Consider the following 23470-nt stretch of genomic DNA (forward strand, 5'->3'; position numbering starts at 1 on the left):
CATGTTCAAGTGGTACACATATTTATCATAGTCTAATGAAAAAAGTATAGAAATATGATTAAACAAGAGTACTAACATAATAAGGCAATGATATGCAATCAAAAGTTAACGCGAGTACTTTCTTTACATTAATGAACTTATTTATAGGGAATTTACATGGAAACAATTCATTTTTACAAAACAAGGAACAAAACATATTGGCTGGGTAGAGTTTGGAGATGGAGTGGTGATATTACTAGTGATGTATGCACGTTAAGACCTAGTCATAACAAGACTAATGAGAATCAAGACCAAGTGAAATAGCAGGCAACATCGTTAAAGCATGCACTCTAGAGTGACACAGTTACAGCACTATTTAAAGCTTCATTAAGCAATATTACATGAATTTTTGTCTTACAATACATGCAATGTGAGAGTCATCACTGTGGGTCGTCTTTCCACCACACAATTTACAGCCAGCCTGTTGTTATTTCCTGGTTTGAGCTTTCTAAATTACTGTATTGGCCAGAATAAGCTCATCCTCTGCCTTCCTCTTCACCACCTTGCCGTTTCATCCTCATTCAAAGCGTTTCTGAAAGTGCACATTCTGCAGATAAACGTAGCCAAATTTCACATCAGTCAGCCAAGCACCTCTCTTGCTGCAGTCGGCACTGTGGCCACAGAAAAAGGTCATTCAAAGCAGCTTACCTTGCAGCTGAAAGTCTGCAGCTTCACCACATTTTCAAATTGGAGGTCAAAGACAAAAAAAAAAAAATCCAAATAATCCAACAAGAGCCTTGTGAGAGGGAAATGTGTCTTTCATTTCCATCCCAAAACCAAATTTTTTTGCCTTACCTTTTAGTTTTGTACTGTAAATGATCTACCGTGAACCTGCAAGCAGGACTTACTCTGTTTATTTAGAAATGGAGATTGAGCAATTAACACCTTCTAGTGGTCAGAAATTACTCATTGCAGATCTCAGTGTCAAATTAATTCATGTTAGCATGCACAGAGCCAGCATGCCACGTGCTCTTAAAAGCGTGCATGTACAGTGCTTACATCAGCTCGGGGGCCGCACCACAAGCTGGTACTGTTCACTACAGAATCCAAACTCCATTTTAATGTCATAACTGGAAATCTTAAGTCCTAAAAATATTAAACAGTTTGTTGGTGATTATCTTTAGTCACTGCTATTTGACAAAATCAACAAATCAAGAACTGAAATTCTAACCTCTGAATCTACCCACAGCCTCTGTAGGTGATGTATTGCTCTTCATACAAAATCTTTCCTCTTCAGTGAACTTTTATAATAATAAATAATAGGAATAAGAATAATACATTTTATTTGTTAGGGCGCCTTTCATGGCACTCAAGGTCGCCTTACAGTAAAAATAAATACAAAATACAGCATCAACAGAGCTTTTACGCTGATTAACGCCCTCTCCAATTTATCCAGTTACCCAGTAATCTCTAGACTAAATCTGCAATTCTATGTATCAGCTCTAAGACCTGGAGCACTGCTGTTTAGAAACAAGTCAGTCGATCTCTCAACACTAGCAGCATCACATATTGTGGCATGAAAATCTCTTCAAGCTGTCAGACTTGTTTCACGTCAACTTCACCTCCTTACTGAAAACTGCTGAACATTATTTAGGCCAATACTTTTGATCAAACTGGTCACTCTCACTAACTGTATATGACACATGGGCACCATAAAAAGGTCCAGTCTTCCAAAAATCTGTGATCCCAGTTGAACCTACGTCTCATGGGTTGGTTCATACTGGAAAAGCAACCCATGTCATGTAAAACTGTCAAATTTTTCATTACTACCTCCCATCAACTTCAGCTGATCACCTATTAGATCACTAACAACTGACAGAAAAACAGATGGTTAGAACCAGAGCAACCCCGCTCCAAGGACCTTCAGTAGACCTTTTCCACAGCAGCCATTTTGGAATGAAATAGGTAAACACAGGTGATGATATTTATGAAGGTTCAGCTCTTTTTAGGTGTAATAGAGCCCCTCCAGCATGTACATCAGCAGGACTCTGGCTCTTATAGACATATATGGCTGCTGTGAAAAAGATCTATTGGTAAACTGACTGGATTTCTATAGTACTTTTCTGGTCTTCAACCACCAAAGTACTTTGGTGTTGGTCTTGGTACAATGTTTTGCCTTACATTCACTTGTTCACACACTGATGGCAGAGGCTACCATGCAAGGTGCCAAGCTGCCCGTGAGAAGCAGCGAGGGCTTCGACACGCTGTCTGGAGGAGCATGGCATCAAACCAGGAACCCCCTGATTACTGGATGACCACTCTACCTCCTGAGCCACGCCGCCCCTATTGTGTGATATTGTATTCCTCAACAAAACAGCAAAAACCCTCCACTATTTTTGCCACCTCTGACAGCTTGGTGGATAAACCTTAGATAAAGATAAACTTTGCAATTTCGACTTGTCACCCTGTCACCCCAATCTGGCCTAATCTGCACTTTCTGTCGAATAAACCTCCCCTCACCTCTAAGGTCTGGAAAAACAAAGACATTCAACTACAACACTTTTTCAGAAATAAATCCCTTGTCACTTTCTCACTTTGCAAGAACTGGTCCAGAAATGTAGCACTGACAAAGCCACTTTAAAAAATACAAATAAACATAAACTCACCATAATTAATGAGAATATACTCACCACAGAAAATTTTTCTATTTCATAATCCAAAAAAATTACTTGCTGTACTTGAAGTGTACCAGACACGTATTACCATGCCTATCAGAATCCATTTAAGGCTAACAGAGCCTTTCCACTGAACCAGAATGCACAACAGCAGGACTCTGTCTCTGTCCATTAGTCTATTAGTTGTTTTTAATTGTTTGAAATGTATTATGGTGCCTTTTCTCTCAAAGACACCACATTTGCAGTGTACATTACAACACCATGTGTAACTGCACTAGTGTAGCACCCCTAAAGGACAAAAATGGGAGCTGGGCCATTAAAGAGGGTGACAGTCATCTTTTATAAGGGTGGTGGTTGGTAAGACTCTTTAGTGAAAAGTCCAAGGGATAGTTTATGAGCACCAGAGCACAAATTGTTTGTTTCACAAAGTCGCTCACTGTTTCTCTGGCTCTTTGGTCCTTTCTGGTGTGCACGTGCATGCGCATGTGTATATATATACATGTATTTACGCATGTGTGTAAGTGCTAAAGTGTCTTTGGCTGTGAGTGGGATGTTGGTGAAATGATGGTGTGCACTGTGCTATGAAAATATACATTTCTAACCAACCAGATGATGCTGTGCTTAAAAAAAAATACTTCTGTTAAACAAAAAGGTGCATTTCTGCTCTGTTGGCCTGTATGGTGTAGAATAACATGAAAAAAGAGTAAAGGGTGAGTTGATGACATGTAGCCCACAAGTCATAAATCAGACTTACACCCAAAACACTTACTTGATGGTAAGAGCTTTATTCTGCCCAATCTTGAAAAGACATAGCATTACTATAAAAAATAACCCAGGGAAAGCCCCAAATGATATTTTTTTCCAGTTTTGCCACTAAGAAAAGACCTACTCATAATATGTTTGATTTATATGTTCAACTTAGACTGTAGTCTCCAAGCTCTTCACAGTTTGTGATGGTTATTTGAGAAACCCTGACAGAAACCCTGACAAACAGTTGTAAGTCTAGTTCAGGCCACAGGACGTTTTCTTCTGAATAAAACATGAAACAATTCATCTAAAGAGGAGCAAGTGGAGTCGGGAATCTTGGCTGATATAAACTATCTACACTACCGGGTGCAATGGAAGCATGAAAAGTGACTTCTTTTACAGATTCTTCTCATTTCTCCCCTATTGACATAAGTTTAGTTTAGTTTAGTTGCAAAATAGTAAAGATAACTACTTTCAGTAATTAAGAGAGTATTTACAGTGCAGGAGAAGAAGGAAGGCTAAATGGTTTGTTTAGAGTGCTTGCCTTATTCAAATGAGTTGAAAAATAACATTAGAGAGATGCACAAACAGCACAACAGCAATTTACACAGAACACACCATAAAAAGTAGGAAGAAAAAACAAAAAACAAAGATTCCTTCACCAGATCTCAGGCCAGGACAAGTTCATGGAGGCTGCTGGGACCCCAAGACATTTGGGGACAAAAATGTCCCTGCGTTTTTCCATGAATGGATCAGTGTAGGTCCAAATGATTAACAGCATGAGAGGTTTTATTTCCGCCGCCGAACAAAATCACTTTATTTATTTATTTGTCATTTCATTTTTGGGGGATTTTTTTTTTTTTGGCAATTTTCTAGAATTTTTGGTAACTGTAATATAATAATTACAAATATGCTTTTTATAGCTAGTTTGGTAATTTTTTGGCAAATTTTTAAAACATTTCTCCCATAATTTCTCACTGATTTTTCATCTGAGAGTTTTGTCTCAATGTTTTCTTGTGTTAAGTTCTTAACCATTTTATTAAGTTCTTGCTAATTTTTGCGTCATTTCCTCCTAATTAGCTGGTGTCTTGTGAGACGTCTTGTGTTTAAGTGTTTGTGAAAGACTGAAAACATTCAGGCACCTTTCACAAGCAGTTTCTTCAGCTTTCAAAATAAAATGTCATTGGTTTTGGGGGCTTGTACTGCAGAGGTGGGGCTCTATGCCTTAAGCAAGAATTGTATTCACCCCCTAATTACATGTAGTGTAGGAAGTTCATTTAATCAAACTCAGCTCTGAGGTCAGACACCAAAAGGGTGGCTCATTTACCGACCAGCCACGTCGCTGCTGTGTTGGCACCATGTCACAAACCGTCTGATTTACCTCTGTCAGTCACAAACAGACACAAGCTTCGTCTCATCACTTTCTGTTTCAGTGTCAGACTTTTGTGGAGTGATGCCTTATGGGGGCCCTCCAAAAAGATTTCATCTACGTATGGAGAGACAGCTCCAATGGCCACAGTTAAAACATAAAAAAAAAAAAAAAAAAAAAAAAAACTCCATGCACACTGCTCCAAAATGAACCGCACCTTATTTTGCTGAGCTTTCAGCCCCAGGCTGTCATCAGAGCGGAGTGAACAAGGCAACAGAGAACTTGGCAAACTGTGATGCTAGCTACAATAAAGAGGTTCCCATAAAATCCTGCAAGTCTTGCGTAGGTGGCCGTGTGATAAATCAGTCTGGTTGTGGGTGAGAATGGCCGGGCAGTTTCACAGAGACGTGCTGATTGAATTAGACACAGGCTTGTCACCACCTATCAGCTGGCAGCTGGGCACCAGCCCTCTGTCAGTGCATCTATTATACTGAACCACACAAAAGCCAATGACAGGTCGCACTATAATACCCACAGTCTTGTTGGTAAGGTGTGTATCTCTATGCCCTTTCACACCCAAGCTGCTGTACAGTGCCAGAGTTAAAATGACCTTTACAGCTCTGTGCATATGTACAATGTTGTCACTTGCAGTTGCTCTGTTGTTGAGAAAACAATTTAAAAGATTATTATTATATCTGTTGGAATTACATGCACACCTATGAGGTTGATGTTTTTATGAAGCAGCAAATATAAGCGCCTTCACTCGCCCCCACGGCACAGCAAGACACTGAAAAGAGACGTTTTCAAACCTGATTATTCATACGGTTACAGTAGGCGATACAGCTCAGATTTTATTTTTAAATATGACATAATTACCAAGGTCCACACCTTGGTGTCCTCAGTGCTGACTACAGAAAACAAACATTGTAAGCTCTCTATAGGCATCAGATAGTGGTCTCACATAAATTAACTGTGGAGCCTTGCAGTGAAGAGTAAGTCATCAGAAATGAGAGGAGCAAACCGAGTTTACTGTGTGGGTGCGCTTTCTGATTACCAAATGTCCAGTTAAAAGAATCCATTTTGAATTTTGTACTTTTAGAATTGCATGGAGAAGGTCTCAAAGAACATTTTTTTCTTCTAAAAAGTAACTTTAACTCTGAGTATATTTTCAATGAACTACTTTTTATAGAAATACTCTAGTGTACAATTCTACTTAAGTGAAATATCAGTAATGTAACAATACTTATGCTTTAGTAGTAATTTCAAGTTGCATATATGTAGATAACATTCTAGAAATACTTCAGAGAAAAAGAAGAATGCAAAGATGAAGAAGAAGAAGGACTGAAATACAAAAAGCAGCGGTCTTGACTCTTGACAGTGGACTGTAGCAGCTGGGAGTCAAACAGCTAAAAATATGGCACTAACGTCAAACAATCCAACACATCTTGAACTGGATCCCAGTCCACCCAAACTGGCTGACAAAATTAGTGCTAGGCGCAAAATGTTGTAACCGTTTCACTTGTAACCCACATCGCTTTAGTGCAGCAAAACTGATGTGCTGAAGTTGCTGCAAGCGGTCCAAGGCAATGTGGTGACAAGTATTCCACGTGTGCTTTGCTGGTGTATTATGCCTTCCTAGGTATGCATACCTATTTTACTATGAGGGCTCTTTTGTTTTTCTATGGATACCTGTGCACGTCTTTACACATGAACATGCTCAGATCTTTGAATGTTTATGTTTATATTTTTGAATGCCGGGTTGGTGGTAAGCAGTTTTCTCTGCTGACACATCACAGCCGCTGCAAAGGTCTTTCTTCATTTTCCTCATTTGTCCTCCAGCAACATGAAGCGGTATGCTTGGCATTATATAAACAGCTGTTTGTCTCCCAGACATACAAAGACAGAAGAACAGTCAGTGCCAGGCCCTGGCCAGATCACAGAGAGGGAAAATTACAGCCTGAATGCAGGTGATTCCTACTTTTGTGTCTCCCGCTGGTCCCAGAAAGAGATGAGACCCCTGTCTGTTCAGCAGGAGCTGCACACATACTGGGCATAGACAGAACATAAAACAAATGGACAGGAGTGTATGTATATGCACACACAAACACACACACATACAAACATCTATACATGTATGCGTATGTGTGTGTGTGTGTGTGTGTGTGTGTGTGTGTGTGTGCGGTTTGTATGAATGGCAGATGTGTTCAGATTTAAAAACATTGCAAAACCACACATTGACAAAGGCACATTCACACACACACACACACACACACACACACACATACACACACACACTGATAAATACCTTCTGGTTAAATTGATGTGATCCTAGTGTTCTGAGGTGATGTGATTTTTCTGAGGCCTCAAAATATCAAACAATCCAGACCCCGGGTTGAAGCGTTCGCCACAGTTAGAGTCACCTCGCCAAGTCAAACATGGTAGCCTTGTGATTGGTTTGCAGGATTTAAAATCCCTCCACCTGCAGAAATCATCTAACACGGTGGCAATTTCAGACTGAATCATGGAGTGCAAATGAAATGGTCTGAATATCAGGCTACATCCATGGTAATAAGGTTGATCAAATTCTCTTTTACACACTCCAGCAGTGTGCTGTATCTGAGTGAAGGGTGATATCAAACAAACGTACATAAGCAAAATGTACATATCATTCAAACATTATATTGCATTAGTGTTTAGGCTGCACATCCTTCTTGTGCAACCGTAAAATAGCATGATAGTGCAGTTTGTTGTTGATAATGTTTGTCTCTTGTGGGCTGATTTCATGATCTGACTGTGATAGGAGGATTGTCAGACGCAGTGCTTTTCCTGGTGTTTTTACACCTCTTCATGTTTATTACATACAGTTTTCAATACAGAGGGAGATTTCAAGACTGACACAGATGAAACAATTTTTTAAAAAAAATCAATGAGACTATTTGTGCAGCACTTTTAATACAAAGAAGTGTAACACAAAGCGCTTCACACAATAAATACAATATACAAAATACCAGAAACTATGAAATCAGTCAGTCAGACAGGAACAGAGGAAATGCTGTGATAAATCTCCTCAATTTGAACTGGGGGAGCACTAGAGGCAAGATTAAGACCAGTAGAAAGTGGACAAAACTTCATATAGCAAAACAAAATGGTAATAAAAAGGATGAGGTATGAAAAATAGTATGTAATGTAATGAAAAGTATGTAAAGTGAGTAATGCTCACACATGCACACATATGCACAAACACACGCGTGCACACAGCACATGGAGCTCAGCCCTGGAAGTCACAATGACTTGGCCAGCGAGGCACATCTCCCAGGAGGGGCTGCTGCATAATCCATATTCAGATAAACACAAATATCACTTTCACAAACGCAGCATGTCGCAGCAAGCTCAACAAAGAGTTTCCTCCTCGTGCTCTTCTTCCAGCAATTCTTTAACTGTTCTTTCCTGTGGTTTGCTTCAGGGGCGCGTTTTTTTTTTTTTTTTTTTTTTTTTTTTTGGCTTTGTGGCGCAATGTCTAGACAGCTCTTGGTGGATGTTGTTTTCCAATCAGTCCCCAGCCAGACACACACACACACACACACACACACACACACAACACACACTCACTCACAGTAAGTTACAGCAGTGTGTTTTGGGGAGTGGCTCTATTGTTATTTGTCAGTGTTCAGGCTGTTGTCATAGGAACTACAGTCCGAGAGTATTAGAGTTTCTCTCTCTCTCTCTCTCTCTCTCTCTCTCTCTCCCTCTCTCTCTCCCTCTCCCTCTCTCTCAATAATATAAACTATCTCTTTTAAGCAGCTTGGAATAATAGTGTACGACAAAGCAACTTGAAACAACTTGAAAGCATAACTGTGCTGTTGACATAACTGTGCTGTTGAAGAGCCCTGACTAGACAAGGCAGGCATCTGCTCTGATATCATTTTAAATAACTGCCGTCATCAGTTTTTCACAACAGGTTACACTGTGATATTCAGGGGACAAAGAGAAAAATGTTTCATATGTCTAAAGAAAAATGGTTAGTCAATATATGGTATTAACAAAAATGACAAATTTATTGCCACTCTAGAGGAGGACAGGCTCTGTTTGTTGTGTGAGCGAGGTGAAACTGAGAACGAGGTTCATTCTGTGTTTTATTGTCTTGTTTACGAGTGCGTATGGAATGTATTTTTTTAATAAAACATCTTCCTGTTCTGCTGATCTCTTTTGGCTGCATGATTATGAAAAACTTGAGCTGTGCTTTCAGGAAGAAAAGCATTTTTTGTAGCAGATGTTATTAGACGAGTTTGGGAGAGAAGGCAGAATATTTGTTCTGTTATTGAACAAAGCAGCTTAAGTGATTATTGATTAGAGTGTTTAAAATGAGAGTCATTAATTATGCTATGTCTGAGTATTATTATGAGCAGTTACGAGCTCATAATATTATTTAAGACTATTTTTGGTGTCTTGAGAATTTGGCATTTTGTTTGCATGACATGAACATAAAAATCAATCAATGAATCAACATATATTCAGTTATTTTCTTTGGGTGATATTTTTGATATTTACAAAGACATGACAATGTTTTTTTTGTTTTTTTTTCCAAAACTAGATTTAAGGTGCTACATTTTCTGTAGTGGCCCCTAGGTTTTGTCCTGGTGGTGTTTTGTTGTTTTCAGTGGTTGTGTAGCGGTGCTGTGTGGTGGCCAGATGCTGTGTGAAACATGACTCTGTGCTGAGGCTGATGTCGCGCTGCCTTGAGCAAAAATCTAAGTCTACAAATGTTGCAGGCTGTCAAATTTTCATGAGCCAGGAAGACTTGGCAGCATTATAATGTGAAATATGTTTGTTCTTCACAATCCTACGCCATGTTGGCAAGCATTTTTGGGTTCAGACGCAGTACAGCCTCAAATTTTCTTCCAAACTGCTCCTGGAAAACTAACCATTTTCTTAAAGGAGCACCGTGGCATTTTGAAGGAATCAGAAGTATGCCAGTTAATCAGAAATTCGGAAATGCCACCACCACAAAATTAAAAAAAAAAAAAAAAAAAAAAAAAAAAAACCTCCCAAAATTTGGACATTCCCTTTATTTCTTTTTTCTGACATTTAAGTTTTACGCTTTTTGGAGGAGGTTTTGGGAAATTTTCTTCTATTTATTTATTTATTTATTTATTTATTTGCTTTGTTATTTTTTCCAATTTTTCCATGGTAATTTTGTGGCAATGTTGTGTAATTTCCTTTTAATTTTATAATAATTTTTTACATTTTATTTATAGTAAATACATTTAAATTATTTCCCTATTATTAGTAGTAGTAGCATTAGTAGTAGTAGTAAGTGTAGTATAAAACAAATTTTTCAGGAATGATCCACTAATTTTCTGGTCATTTTAAAAAGAAATATTTTCCTGATAGCTTTTTGTAAAATTGATAACTAATTTTCTGGTCAATTTTCTTGTAAATTTTGCTCGTGGTGGGGTGGGGGGCGCACCCCACGTATCAAGGCTGAGTCCTGCCCACAGCGGCCTGGGTTCAATTCTGCACCAAACCCCTTGTTAGACCCTCTCTCTCTCTCTCTCCTGCCTTTCAAATAAAGCAGAAATACCAAAAAAAAAAAAAAAAAAAAAAAAAAAAAAAAAACCTCAAAAACATGATAACCAATCGAAAATTAGTGCAATCAGAGATGCTGGGAGAAGAGAGCACAGCCATGTGTTGCATAGGTGGTCCTGTTGTAGTATAAGGCTTTTCTACCACCAGTGTTTCTGTTCAAGCAGTCTGATTGGTGCAGAGCTGTGTGTTATGAACTCTAACATCAGAGGAGCTGCATCATTTTATCTGAATTATTCCGCTGCTGGAATATGAGTCTAAAGAAAGAAATGTCATCAGATTAACGATTAGACTCCTTGTCACTCAGCGTCAGAGAACAAACTGGACAAGAAGTGAGGAGCTATGGGACACTTTTAACAGCTGGCTAAAGTCAACCTGTCACACTGGTTTGTGTTGTTAAAGCTTTAGTTAACTATACTTTCTGGTGAAGCATTTTCTGTGGCTGTGTGTTATAGTCAATAACATCATGATGTTATTGACTCACATTTGATTGCTTGAATGAACCACCTAACTGCCCAGTTTTTACCACTAATTCACACTTTTACCACTTTTTCCTTCTAATTTTTTTTCTCTCTGAGTCTCTCCTCCCCTTTGACCAGAGGATCTTAAACCTCTTCCAGATACTTCACTAATATTCTCACAAGCCTCTTGGCCTTACCCACTTTCTCCTGCTCTCTTTTTCTCTCTCTGCATGGTACTTGGCAGCAAACTTCATCCTGGTGAATGTCCAGCAGCAAACAGTTCCCAGCCAGCCGCTCCCTCGCTCTCCTGTTTACTGCACTGTCCAGCTCCACTGTGTGTGCTCTGCTGGTTAAAGCCGCTGTGCTCCACCTAACACTGGACATTAACTACTGAGTGCATTCAACAAGGCCTTCATACAGCCACACAGGCTGCTTGTTGACCCACCGGAGCATTTCCTAAATGAGCGTCCCCCTACAATCTGCAACATATGCAACAAGCTGTGGTGTGCATGTGTCAAAACAATCCCAGTTTGGTAAACTTTAAAATACTTGGTTAAGGTTAGGGTAAGGTTGAGGTTAAGGTTAGAAGACCTTTGTCGTCATGGTGACAGTAATAAACACACAGAAACAAACGAAACAAAACACCCGCACACAAACACCAGACTTGCTTTATGTTGGAATTAGACTACAGTCTCTGGTCACACACCCTCACTTCCCATCACATAGCTCATTGTTGTTATCTACATGACCACTAGAGGTCGCTTAACTTTGAAATGTAGCTGTGGGTCATAATGAGCTGCTGGTATAAATGAGCTCTGGGTTTGTTTTTGTGGAGGAAATTTAGTGCAAGGTTTAAAATGATTTTTTTTTTTTTTTTGTAATTTTCTGCACAATGTTTGCTAAGTTTCATAGGGTTAAAAGTTAAATCTCCGCAAGTGTCAGTTTTAAATTGAATACCACAACTGACAGAGGTTTGAATTTAAGGGAGCTTTAAATTGAATGCTTCTTCAATCTTAAGGTCTGATGGAATAGAAGTAAGTGGTAAAACACGATTTAATCTGCTTTAAGAATGAATCTTTGTTGATGCAGCCCAACATCAAACTAGTCACGGTAACTTTTACATATTCATAAGCTCTGTCATACATTATCATGTGTGCATGAATATACTCACATGTGTATATGCGCACAAATACACTTACACATAAATGCATACAGCCATGCAGACATAGGAACACACACACACACACACACACACACACACACACACACACTCAAGCCATCTACGTCAAGAACAAGAATGTGAGGATTCCCCCCTCTCACACAGGGAGTCCACCCTCCTCCATCACAGCCAAAATTTAATATCACGCAACCAGCCAACAGCTGCCATGGCAACCTACCCCCTCCCACAATGCAATTTCACCTTTATTTAAGAATTCCATCTCTGAGGTTTGGTGCCCAATATTTCTTCCTCTCCGTTGTTTGACATTAGAAAGCATCTCCTTTCATGTCCTTTCATCTGAGCACGGCATGACGCTGACTTTAACTTAACTTAAAACTGATATAACTTAATATATGTAAATATATGTAAAATAACATAAACGTGTTAGCAACATTTTCCGTAAACACTAGATCAATGGAACACGTTAATAACAACAAATTAAAGAAAAACTGTTTGTTCCATATTCAGATAAAAGTTAATTCTCTCTTTCCAATTCATCTGTGGGGCCTGGACTTAACTTTACCTTTTATTATTATATTTTAATTTTATTATCTTTTATTAAAGCCTTTTATTATCTTTTATTATTCATTTGATATTATCCAATCCTCTATTTTAATCTTTTCTATATATTTATATCTTTTGATTGATCTTTTCTGCCTTTTTTATAGGGCATTGCAATTCAATCATTTAATTTTATTGCTGTTTTAATTTTTTCTTGAATCTACCTTGCTGTATGAAACATGCTTTATGAATATTGCATTGCCTTTTTTGTTGTACCCATTCCACCTGAAGCAACTCATTTACGTCTATCTCTGCTTAATTTCGCCCTCTGCTAATCAACACCCCAGTGCACTCTCCCAGTATAAAGTTTACCTCCAGAAGGTCAATAAATGAGTGTATTTCCTCACTAAGGAATTTTTTGAATTGAGCCTTCAGAGGATCCTGAGGCCTTCGTCTGACTTCTTGAGCTTTGGCTGAGCAAACAGAACGCCCCTCTGTCCCTGAATCCTGCATTTATTTTCCCAGCCTCCCTCGCAATAATCCTCTGATTGCTCCTGCTAATTAAAACTCCAACAAGCCGCCACCCACCCAGCCTCTGTCTTGAGGTCATCCAGCTCCCTAAGGAGGGAAAACAAACAACAGAGCGGTGAAGGAACACACACAGGCTGCTTTTACCCTTTCATCCTCTCTCCGCCATTCTTATCCTCATTAATCCTGTGTCTCTTTCAGAGGCTTGTTAAGGAGCAGTGTGGAGCCACAGGGCGTAGGGCCAGGGGGTCAAGGAGGCACCGCCAGAGAGCTGTGGGGTGCCAGCTCCTTGCTGAAATGAGCTGAGTCTGGAACAAGCGCCTTGACCGACTCACAGATTAAACTCCCATGGCTGGGTTTGTCATTGCTGTTTGGCTGAGTTTTTTCCAAACCCACAGAACTTTACTGTAAATTTTAGTGGAGATAATGAAGTTCCTGAAGAACCCAAATATGTGCTGCTGAATTCCAGGAAAATGTGTATAAAATGATGCACAGGACACCTAGATAATTTCTATTTTGTGTAATGCTGCACCCATAAATCCTTTTGAATATTTCACTCAGTATAAGTGTGATGGAGCTTCACTGAGGCTGCAACCAGCAGATACACAATATGGATGTGACACTGTCGTACAGTATGGAAACACATGGTTTTATCACTCTGAAGCTACTTAAGAGGCAGTTTAAGGGGAAATTAGAGTCCCAAGGGTTACATGAAACATGTAAAATCCATCAAAGTGGCCTGAATCACAAAGTGGTGAAATCCTGAACTTTCTCTTAAAAGTAGTGCGCTGTGTGCGTTCCATCCTGAGGAGCCTCTCAGTGCCACCTGGGGTTTACTGATGCAGCTGTTTAAGGGGCAGTCGGAAATTTTTGACATCTTCCTGTTTTCTTGTTGGCCACCATGTTGCCGATCACTGTAGGACTTTTTCACTCGAGGTGCTGCTTTGCCTCGTACCAAACAGGCAGCGAAGCAACCTCTGCAGTGAACACAGGCCCTGCAAACAGTGAGGGATTTAACAAACATTTGACTCAAAAATGGTGTTTGCTTTAGGTGCACCGCAGAGGGAGTTTGTTTAAAGGATAATACCAGTGCTTCTGCATGTTTAGCCTAATATCTCCAAAATGCACAAACTTAATGTTTCTGCTAATATTTTCCCAAAGCAAGCAGTCGTGTCTTAGAACTCCAACATAATTTTTTTCTACCTTTTATCCAGCCGTTGGTTTCCATTCATTCCACTGTTGGCTTGAATGGGTTGTGAATGATATAAGGGCCAAAACACGAGTCCACAGAGAACAGGAGCTACTGCTTGCAACATTTATTTTGGATGGAAACACGGAAATCAGGGAGGTGGCTCAGCCCTTGTGATTTTCCCATATGCGTGGATTAATATGAAATGCTGACCTCATAAAACATGAATGTCGCCTTCTCATTCACAATTACAGATTGCATTTACTGCAAGGAATAATTTGCACTTGTGTCAGACTTTGGTGCCACTAATAGTGAAGTCAATGGGACGGGTGTGGAAAATCCCACTATAAACCACTATAGCTCTGCTGTTTGAACACATGGATAGGACAAGATTCATCAATACGACAAAACACACTTTATATAATGCAGACTGGTGTTTTTTGTGTCCAGTGTGTGCATTAGTTGTGTCAATAACTAATGTCAACACATCTGCCTTTGCCATTAGCTAACATTAACAAAACACTAATGTTAGTCACATGCTAGTTTGAAATGTACAGTCCCATATATCAAATATTGTCTCTTGTTGTCTCTTCCTTCTTTACACGTTCCTTTATTTGCACATCTCAGAATCTGCGTTCCATTTGGACTGAATCAGGCTGAAAAACTAGGATTAAAATATCTTTAAAATGGCAGAGGCATGTAAACGCTGTTGCATTTAACACTAAAAGCAGGGCAGATATGCAGAATGAGGGGGAAAACGTCACATCGGGCCGGGATGGAGTTTGCCTGTCACCCCCCCGCCTCAGAGCTCACTGCTGTTTGTTCTCACTCACAGGGTCTCCGTCTGAGTCAGAGGGTTTGCATTTATGAAAATATCCATGTGATCAAAAGCCCTGATCTTACTGCAGTTTTTGCTTTGTGTTTGTAATCCCCCTGAGCTTCAGAGAACTGACCTCCAGCTAGGTGCAGTCAAGAGCGCCGTACACCACGCCTGCTGATTATTACCTCCAGCCACAGAGAAAGAAGAAATACATTTCTAGAATTGACCGGTGCCGTGTTTGGCTTCAACGAAACCTCCTTGAATGAGGCTCCTGATGGCACACGACTGGAGTGTCTATTAAAAACTAAATAAATACATAAACCTTTGAAATCTGGACAAAATCATTTGAATCACTTGCTCTCCAAAATTTACACAATTAACCCCAAAAATTGTTGAAAATTATGAGAATTATGAGAAACAAGAACATTAAATAAATAATTACGTAAAGAATACATAAATAATAACATTTTTTAAAAAAGACACAATATTCAGATACAGGACATTTACCTGAAGTAAACAATTAATACTAATAAAAAAAAAAACCCTATGAAAATGACTAGAAAATTAGAAAGAACGATTATCCCCAAAAATTGTTTTAAAAAATTGACAGAAAACTATGAGAGAAAACTATTAGACCAACTGTGAGAAAATTACCATAAAAAGTCATAGTCACTGAAATGACCAGATAAATCTCACTTTAAATAAATAAATGAACAGAAATGATACATAAATAATACAATTTTAAAAATGACACAAAATTCAGATACAGGAAATTTACCTAAAAAGAAAAGAAGAAAATTAGACAAAACAAAAACTTTGACAAAAAGGTAAAGTAATTGCAAAAAAAAAAAAAAAAAAAAAAATCTTTATTCGAAACTACAAGAAGGTTACCATAAATTACAGATCAGGTCATCCTGCTCTCCTTCTCCCAGTGACAATTCACATTCAGCCTCTGAGACCTCAACCAATTCACCTGCTTTCTTTTAAAGAAAATACCACAAAATTACCCACCAAAAATTATATGAAGAAGAAGAAGAAAGAGTAGTAGAAGATGAAGAGGGGGAAGAAAATGATAAGATTACCATAATACCACCATACAATTGTTAAAAAAGAGACCAGGCAATTAGAGGAAAATCAATAAAAGTAAATTAAATCGTGAAGTAATTAAAAGAAAACTATATTCATAATTACTATAATTCTATATTTCAGATTACACAAAAAACTGAAAATTACACAAAATTTGAAAAAATAGAGAAAATTATCTAAAGAAATAACATTTTAAACTAAATAAATGAATAAATATAGGATTAAGGTTAAAGGATTTTAGCATGGAATACAGCTGTATTTACCAGATGGTTCAATATTTTAACCAAAGCATTACTGAATCAGAGACAAATTTATTACAAAACACATCTATTTTTCTTTTTTCCATTTGAACATCACTCATGTCTGTGGGTGGGGCATTATAGTGCATATTTTATTTTATTCCTTATGCAATACATATATTAATTTAGGGAACCATTTTCAAAACTGCTACATATTTTTGACTTAGGATTTGGGAAGCGTAATGCATCACTGAGGAACTAAAAATGTTGCCCTGATTTTCTGAATTAATGTGATAATTAACAATTAATTAGATAATTGTGCAATTAATTCAGGAAAGCAGAGCAGATTTTTCTTTCTCAAATGACTACATTATACCTCCGTACAATGACTACATTATACCTCCGTTCTCTCTCTCTCTCCCTCTCTCTCTCTCTTTATAAGATGTAGACTTTCAGAGGCCGACAAACATCAGTATTGAATTATTTGGTGTGAAAACATGCAACATACAATATTACATTATCTTCTATATGAATAATAAATATATATTTTCAAATATGTACTATACAGCACTGCATAACCCATGATATCTGTAAAACCACTGATTGACTGGGCTCTGTCCCCATTCAAGTCCCTCTCTCTCTCTCTCTCTCTCTCTCTCTCTGTCAGCCTTTGTCCATTGGCCCTGTGTAAACGTCAGTTTCTGAATAGACACGGAGAGAGAGAGACAGAGGTTGAACGACAGGGAAAGTGAGAGAGACACGGGGAGGTGGACAGGAGAAAGAAAGAGCTGTTGAAAAAAGAGTGGGGCAGCACACTCAGAGAGGAGGAGGAGTGCAGCTGTCTAAACACTGAGCCCTGATGTACCTGCTCTACCTCCACCTCCTTCCTCCTCCTGCCATCCCTTCCTCCCAGCGGCTCTCAAAGAGGGGTCCAGGGAAGCCCCAGCCATGACTAAAATAATTTCACCAAAAAAAAAAAAAAAAAAAAAAAAATGTTAGAATGAAGAAAATGCATGAGGGATCCTTTTATCATTTTTCTTCTGTGTTAAATATAAATGATGAAACATGGAGAGAAAGCTGATTAGCAAATTAGCAAACAATTACTGGAACATTATTAAAAAAAAAAAAAAAAGGTCAAGAATTACAAGAACATTACCAGAAAATTAGAAAAGAAAGAAAAAAAAAAGACATTCCACAAAATTAAAAACAAAGCAAAGCAAAGAAAAAGAAATTAAAAACTATTTTAGAAAATTACAAGTAAATTATATCTGTAGCTGTCACTACAGAATATGTTACTTAGGAGTGACATATTCTGCATTCATTCATTCATTCATTCATTCATTCATTCATTCATTCACAAACCCATTCATAAACACAGGGTCTTCACACTCACTCTCCACTTGAAAATGTCAAAAATGTTTGGGGCCCTACATCAACTCACAAGACTCACAGGAGATGTGATGTGTTTTCTCCATCTTGAAAAATTGAGATTCTAATTTAGAGCCATTTAGTTAAATTATTCCATGCATGGCGGCCTGTAGTATCACATTTATGATACTACAGGCATATTTATGATGCTACACAAATATGAGGTGGACCTTGATTAAGATATGAGGTGAATCGTCCACTTGCAATACCCTCGCAGACCACTAGGGAGCCGCAGTGTGTGTGGAGGTGTACTCTCCACAGACTGATGTCTTGTCATGTTATGTTATTATCGTTTGTGCAAATTATTTTTAATCTCTTACATAAAAAAAAACATACTAAGCCACACATCATTTAAGATTACTTTCCATTTAGAGTCAGAGCTCCTACAACTTGTCATTTTCTCACTTTTTAGATAATGCTAGTCACCTACTGTCCCACAGCAGAGTGAATGTAGGACCAGTCTCCAAAAAACGTCCTAATCTACCGGGCGGCTCATGGCTGAGGAGTTAAAGAAAAGACAGGATCTCTTGAGTACATAAAGCCCCTTTTCCCCTCATTCTTAATCCCCACACATATTTATTTTTCCTCAGGGCTATGGGACCCTGCTCTCTCTCTCTCTCTCTCTCTCTCTCTCTCTCTCTCTCTCTCTCTCTCCCTCTCTCTCTCTCTGTTGTCCCCTCTTTATCTTCTCTTTCTTTTGACCTTCCCCAGTTTTTTTTTATCTTCCCGCTCTGACTTGGGCCTTTTCTTTCCTTTGTTTTAAACTGTTGGGGAAAAGAATGTGTCTATAGATTAGTGTTGGCTGTGACTGTGGCCCTTGTTGAATCAGAGTCTTGGCTTCATTTGCTGGTTGCCCTGCCTCTCTTCAGTGTAAAGTCATCATACAACAACTATGGCCCTAATCCACACAACACCCTCTCTATACACCAACAACAAAACATCACTGTGTAATTGCGATTGAAATGCATGCATTTCAGCTTCGCCTCTCCTTTCTGAATGAGGCAACGCAGCACCTGGGGGATTTTTAGCTGGGTGGAGCTAGCCAGAATTTTATTTTCCCAAATGCTTCATTTAAAATCATTTTTAAAGAGGGCTGTAACTTGACTTGTTCCAAAATATCCACAGCATAACATTACACATGCTTGTATTCTGATGGTAAGGCCATTAATTCAAGTTTAGAAGTGTGTTTGGCCAGATAACTTATGAGGATGTTTTGATATTAATTACTCTGAGAAAGAAGAAAGAAAACAAAGGCAACCCCCCCAGAACACCACAGCAACTGCCTATAGCAACACCCTACCTACCATGCACTACACACAATAGCATAGCAACCACCTAGCAACACCCTAGCAACCACTCACAACACAATAGCAGCCACCTAGAACTCAATACCAACCACTTAGCAACACCTTCCCAACCACATGGAACACCATAGCAACCACTTAGCAACACCTAGGCAACTACTCAGAACACCATGAACAGCCTAGCGACACCTTTGTGGCACATCCCTCCAAACTGGCTTCCTCCAACAGGAAACATGACGTGACAAAAATCACTCAAAACATCATCCATTTCCATTCATCACACATAGCCTTGGTAAACACTTGATTCTGACTGACTGAGGAGATGCTGATGCATTTTAGATAAATCCCTATCTGTGACATAGACCCTCTTATCAGTGTAATGCACCTTTTGAGACTTTCTGACCAATGATAATCTTTTGAGAGATGACTATTTTACCAATAACAGCCTCAGCTTTGCCTTACAGAAAACCAGAAATACAATTATTTTAGCTTTATTGTTATAATTGTTATTATTTATTTATTTATTCATTCATTTTTAGCCATTTCAGCATCTAATCACCTCAACACTGTTGGCCTGTCTCCCCTCATCTGAGGCTGATCCTCCTGCCGCCATTTGGGTTTGTTAGAAAAGAGCAGTAATACATTTAGAAGTTACAGGACTGATGGCTGTCTATAGGTGACGTTCAGATGAATTCAAATGCAATATAGGATTAGGGCAGTGACTAATCTGTGTGTCTACAAATTCAATTCAATTGAACACAATGTTTGATCCCTCACATTGGGTTTGAATACAAGAATATCTCCCGACATGTTCATTACGCAGCTGCTCGGCTCCACGGCTCAGACCGAACTGTCTGCACCTGTCGTCTGATTGTGCACTTGACTGAGGTGACCCAGCCTCCCAGCTGAGTGGAATTTTTCATTTATTTATTTTCATTCATTTAGTTTTTCATTGCATTTCACTGTAAACACTGTGATTGCTGCGGAGTAAATACACACCAGCACTGCTCTGTATTTATTTTTCTGAGATTAAAGGGGTTGATGGGGGGGTGGGATGGGATGGGATGGGGGACTGAGCTACAAACATGTATTCCATTGTCAAATTTACTCCTGCTTCCAGTGTGTTCCTTCCAGCCAAATGACTGCCCTGTTTTTGTATTTTAAAGCATGATGACAAAATATCTCTCTTTCTGTGCAGCAGCACTTTATAAGCCGGGGATTTTGCTTCCTGAGCAGTTTGGTTGTTCATTAAAGACACATAGTTTTTATCTGGTATTTTTTTGTTCTTGCACTTAGCATAATCTACTTACATGCATATTTTGCAAACCTATGGAGGTTATTTGCATCATACCCTCAGTACGATGCAGAGAAGTACTTAACTCTATAATTAGGTGCCAGTTCATGGGACTGTATTAATATAGGATTTTCACTGGTAATGAAATTGTTTTTATGGCATTTGTCATTTAATATAGAATGATGATGATGATAATGATGATGATAATAATAATAGATTACAAACTTTGTATTTATTTATAGCACTTTTCTAATCAAAGCCACAAAGTATTTGTGCAATGGGTAACAACAGACACAAGTAAAAATGGATAAAATAACTGAAATAAACTGATGGATTAATAACTACAATGTGCAAAAATGAATAGTTACAAAACAAGATTAAAAAAACAATGCTAAAAAAGTAATAGAAAAGGGTAGCAAAGCAAATAAAGCAAAATAAATTAATCAAAAGCTGTTTTAAAAGGTTTTTAAGAGACATAAGATGCTGAATCTGTCAGCCAGAGGTCCTCAGGCAGGGCGTTCAACAGGCAGGGGCCCCTGACAGCGAAGGCCCGGCCCTGTTGGTGATGGGTCGACACTTAGGAATGAGCAGAAGGGCCCTGCCTGAGGATCTCAGGCTCTGCACTGTCACTCAGATGGAGTCAACAAGTCTGAAATACAGGAGGGAGCTAAACCATGAAGAACCAAAAATCAAATCAATAAAATCTTAAATTTTATCCTAAAACCGAACCAAGTGAAGAGAGGAGAGGATGGGGGTAATGTGGTGTCGTTTTTTAGAGTGAGTCAGGAGCCTTGCTGCTGCATTTTGCACTTTGTAGACAGTCCTCTGACTTAACCCAGAGTGATGCTACAGGATGTTGATGTAGTCTGATACAGTTTGCATTTAAAACAGTCAGCTCTTAACATTTAACACTGGTAAAGCCACTCACAATATCAGGGTGCAAAATACCTTTGCAGTATTATTCAGGTGCCTGTTTATCTCCTTTTTCATAGTCATATAGTTGACATAATCACACATTTCGCCACACATTTATCTACCTCTGATCACAAAGGACCGTCACTGGAGCAGTTAAGGGTGAGATGCTTTGCTCATTGGTGCTTTTTTTTTTTTTTTTTCATTTTCCCCTCCAAGATTTTCCAAGAGTCCTCTAGATTGCAGAAGAAATGGTGACCTTCCATTTGGTTACCTATCACTTTTATCTTAGGGTTAGTAGGGGTACTACAACTCCCTACTTTCATCACTATTATGTTTTTTTTTTTTTTTTTTTTTTTTTTTTTTTGTGGTGACCTTTGTGCTGTCCCAGACTTGTGGAAACAGAGAGATAGAGAGAGAGAGAGAGAGAGGGAGAGAGAGAAAGAGAGAGAGAGAGAGAGAGTGAGAGAGAGAGAGAGAGATAGAGAGAGAGAGAGAGAGAGAGAGAGAGAGAGAGAGAGGGAGAGAGAGAGAGAGAGAGAGACTTAAATGTGTCAAAGCAGACCACATTCACAACATCTTGGTCCAGAAATGTTTCCGCCTCTGAATCTTTGCACCCATTTTAGGCTGAACTCTTTTTCTTTTGAATAACAACCACTTTGTCTTTGTAGTGCTCATATTGGCTTGTTAGGTGGTTGCAGAGCGGTTGGAAAAAAGTGGCTTTTCTTTCCATAAGCGGGCCTTTTCTGATGTTATAACATCAAAAAGCTTTTAAAATACCGGGAGAAAAGTTGAAAGGGTTTGAAAAGGTTAAAAATAATTGCTTAACAGTTGGTTATGCCTTTAGCATGGACACATCTGCTTATCACATGTTTTTGGCAACAAGACTGCCGACTGATTGACTTTGTAGATATTCACTTAACATCTTATAATTTATTAATGTTCTTGGTATTGTGATACACAGACTCACACAGTTTCTCTTGAAATGTTAAATAACCCAGACTGGCTCTGTTTTCAAATGCTAAAATAGATTTTGATATCTAGTTTATATTACATTTTGACACTACTAGCAATTACCTGGCTAACAAACCCCTGCTGTTTTTCACATGTAATTTCCTCTTTAGAAAAAAATTCACATCTAATAAATTTCTAAATTCAAATTTCTGAATCTTTTTTAGTTACATGAAGTTTTTCAGTGAACAGTTTGAAAAACTGTATTAACACACTGATTTACAAATTCAGCTATTTATTTTGGCCTTTTAATTGAAATATTTATTGATTCTTATGGATTTATTCATTTTATTAATTGTCTTTTTGATTTTGATTCAATATCAATCAATGAATTGCTTCATAATGATTATGGAGACACCCTTTGTCTTTAGCCAAAGGTAAAAGGCAAAAAAGGCAAATTGAAAAAATGATCACATATCTTATATATATAATTTCTGACATTGTTTCTTTTCCTTCTTGATTTTATGCAATTTATTTTCCTTTGAGTATCTGCACCACTGATAGTTCTTGGTGTGTTTCCAGCATTAAATAAAGGTTTGAATGAATGAAAAAGGAATCCATGATTTAATTTCCTTAAAAAAAATGTTAATTGTATTTATGCATCCGGCAATTTATTTCAGTTTTTAAAATAAAGTTACCAGTTCTGTTGCTTATGTATAATTATAATCTATAAATAATTGCTCTATTTATTGGTTCATTTCTGTGGTATTTCATAAATCTATTTTTAATTTAGGCTCTATATTGTTGGATTGATTGATTGTAAATGCATTTGCTCACTAGTCTGTCACCACTCGTGGCCTTTCCATGCTGCAGGAGTTTGTTAATAGCTCATCCTGCTTTGTCTCTACAGGTTGTTTGCCATCAAGTGCAGCGGCTGCCTCGACAAGATTGCGCCCACCGACCTAGTGATGCGAGCTCTGGAGAATTTTTACCACCTCGGCTGCTTCTGCTGCTGCGCCTGTGAGCGTCAGCTGTGCAAAGGCGACGAGTTTGTCCTGAAAGAGGGTCAGCTGCTGTGCAAGAGTGACTACAAGAGGGAGCAGGACCTCCTGAGCACAGTCAGCCCTGACAGCTCCGACTCAGGTAGGGCTGTGTCCTCACCAAGACCCTTTTAAAATCAGGAGC

General features: G+C 38.5%; 1 protein-coding gene across 5 annotated transcripts in view; it reads left to right on the forward strand.

The window, feature by feature from the left end:
• The window catches only part of LOC115368995 (LIM/homeobox protein LMX-1.2-like), a 47015-nt gene that overhangs the window by 16764 nt on the left and 6781 nt on the right, over positions 1 to 23470 (forward strand). For all 5 annotated transcript variants that reach the window (XM_030065481.1, XM_030065479.1, XM_030065480.1 and 2 more), the window contains exon 3: positions 23196 to 23428. In XM_030065481.1, coding sequence (XP_029921341.1) covers positions 23196 to 23428 — 233 coding nt within the window. The remainder of the gene's footprint in view (positions 1 to 23195; positions 23429 to 23470) is intronic.

The sequence above is a fragment of the Myripristis murdjan genome, chromosome 12 (genome assembly GCF_902150065.1).
Source record: "Myripristis murdjan chromosome 12, fMyrMur1.1, whole genome shotgun sequence".
NCBI classification, from domain to species: Eukaryota; Metazoa; Chordata; class Actinopteri; order Holocentriformes; family Holocentridae; genus Myripristis; species Myripristis murdjan.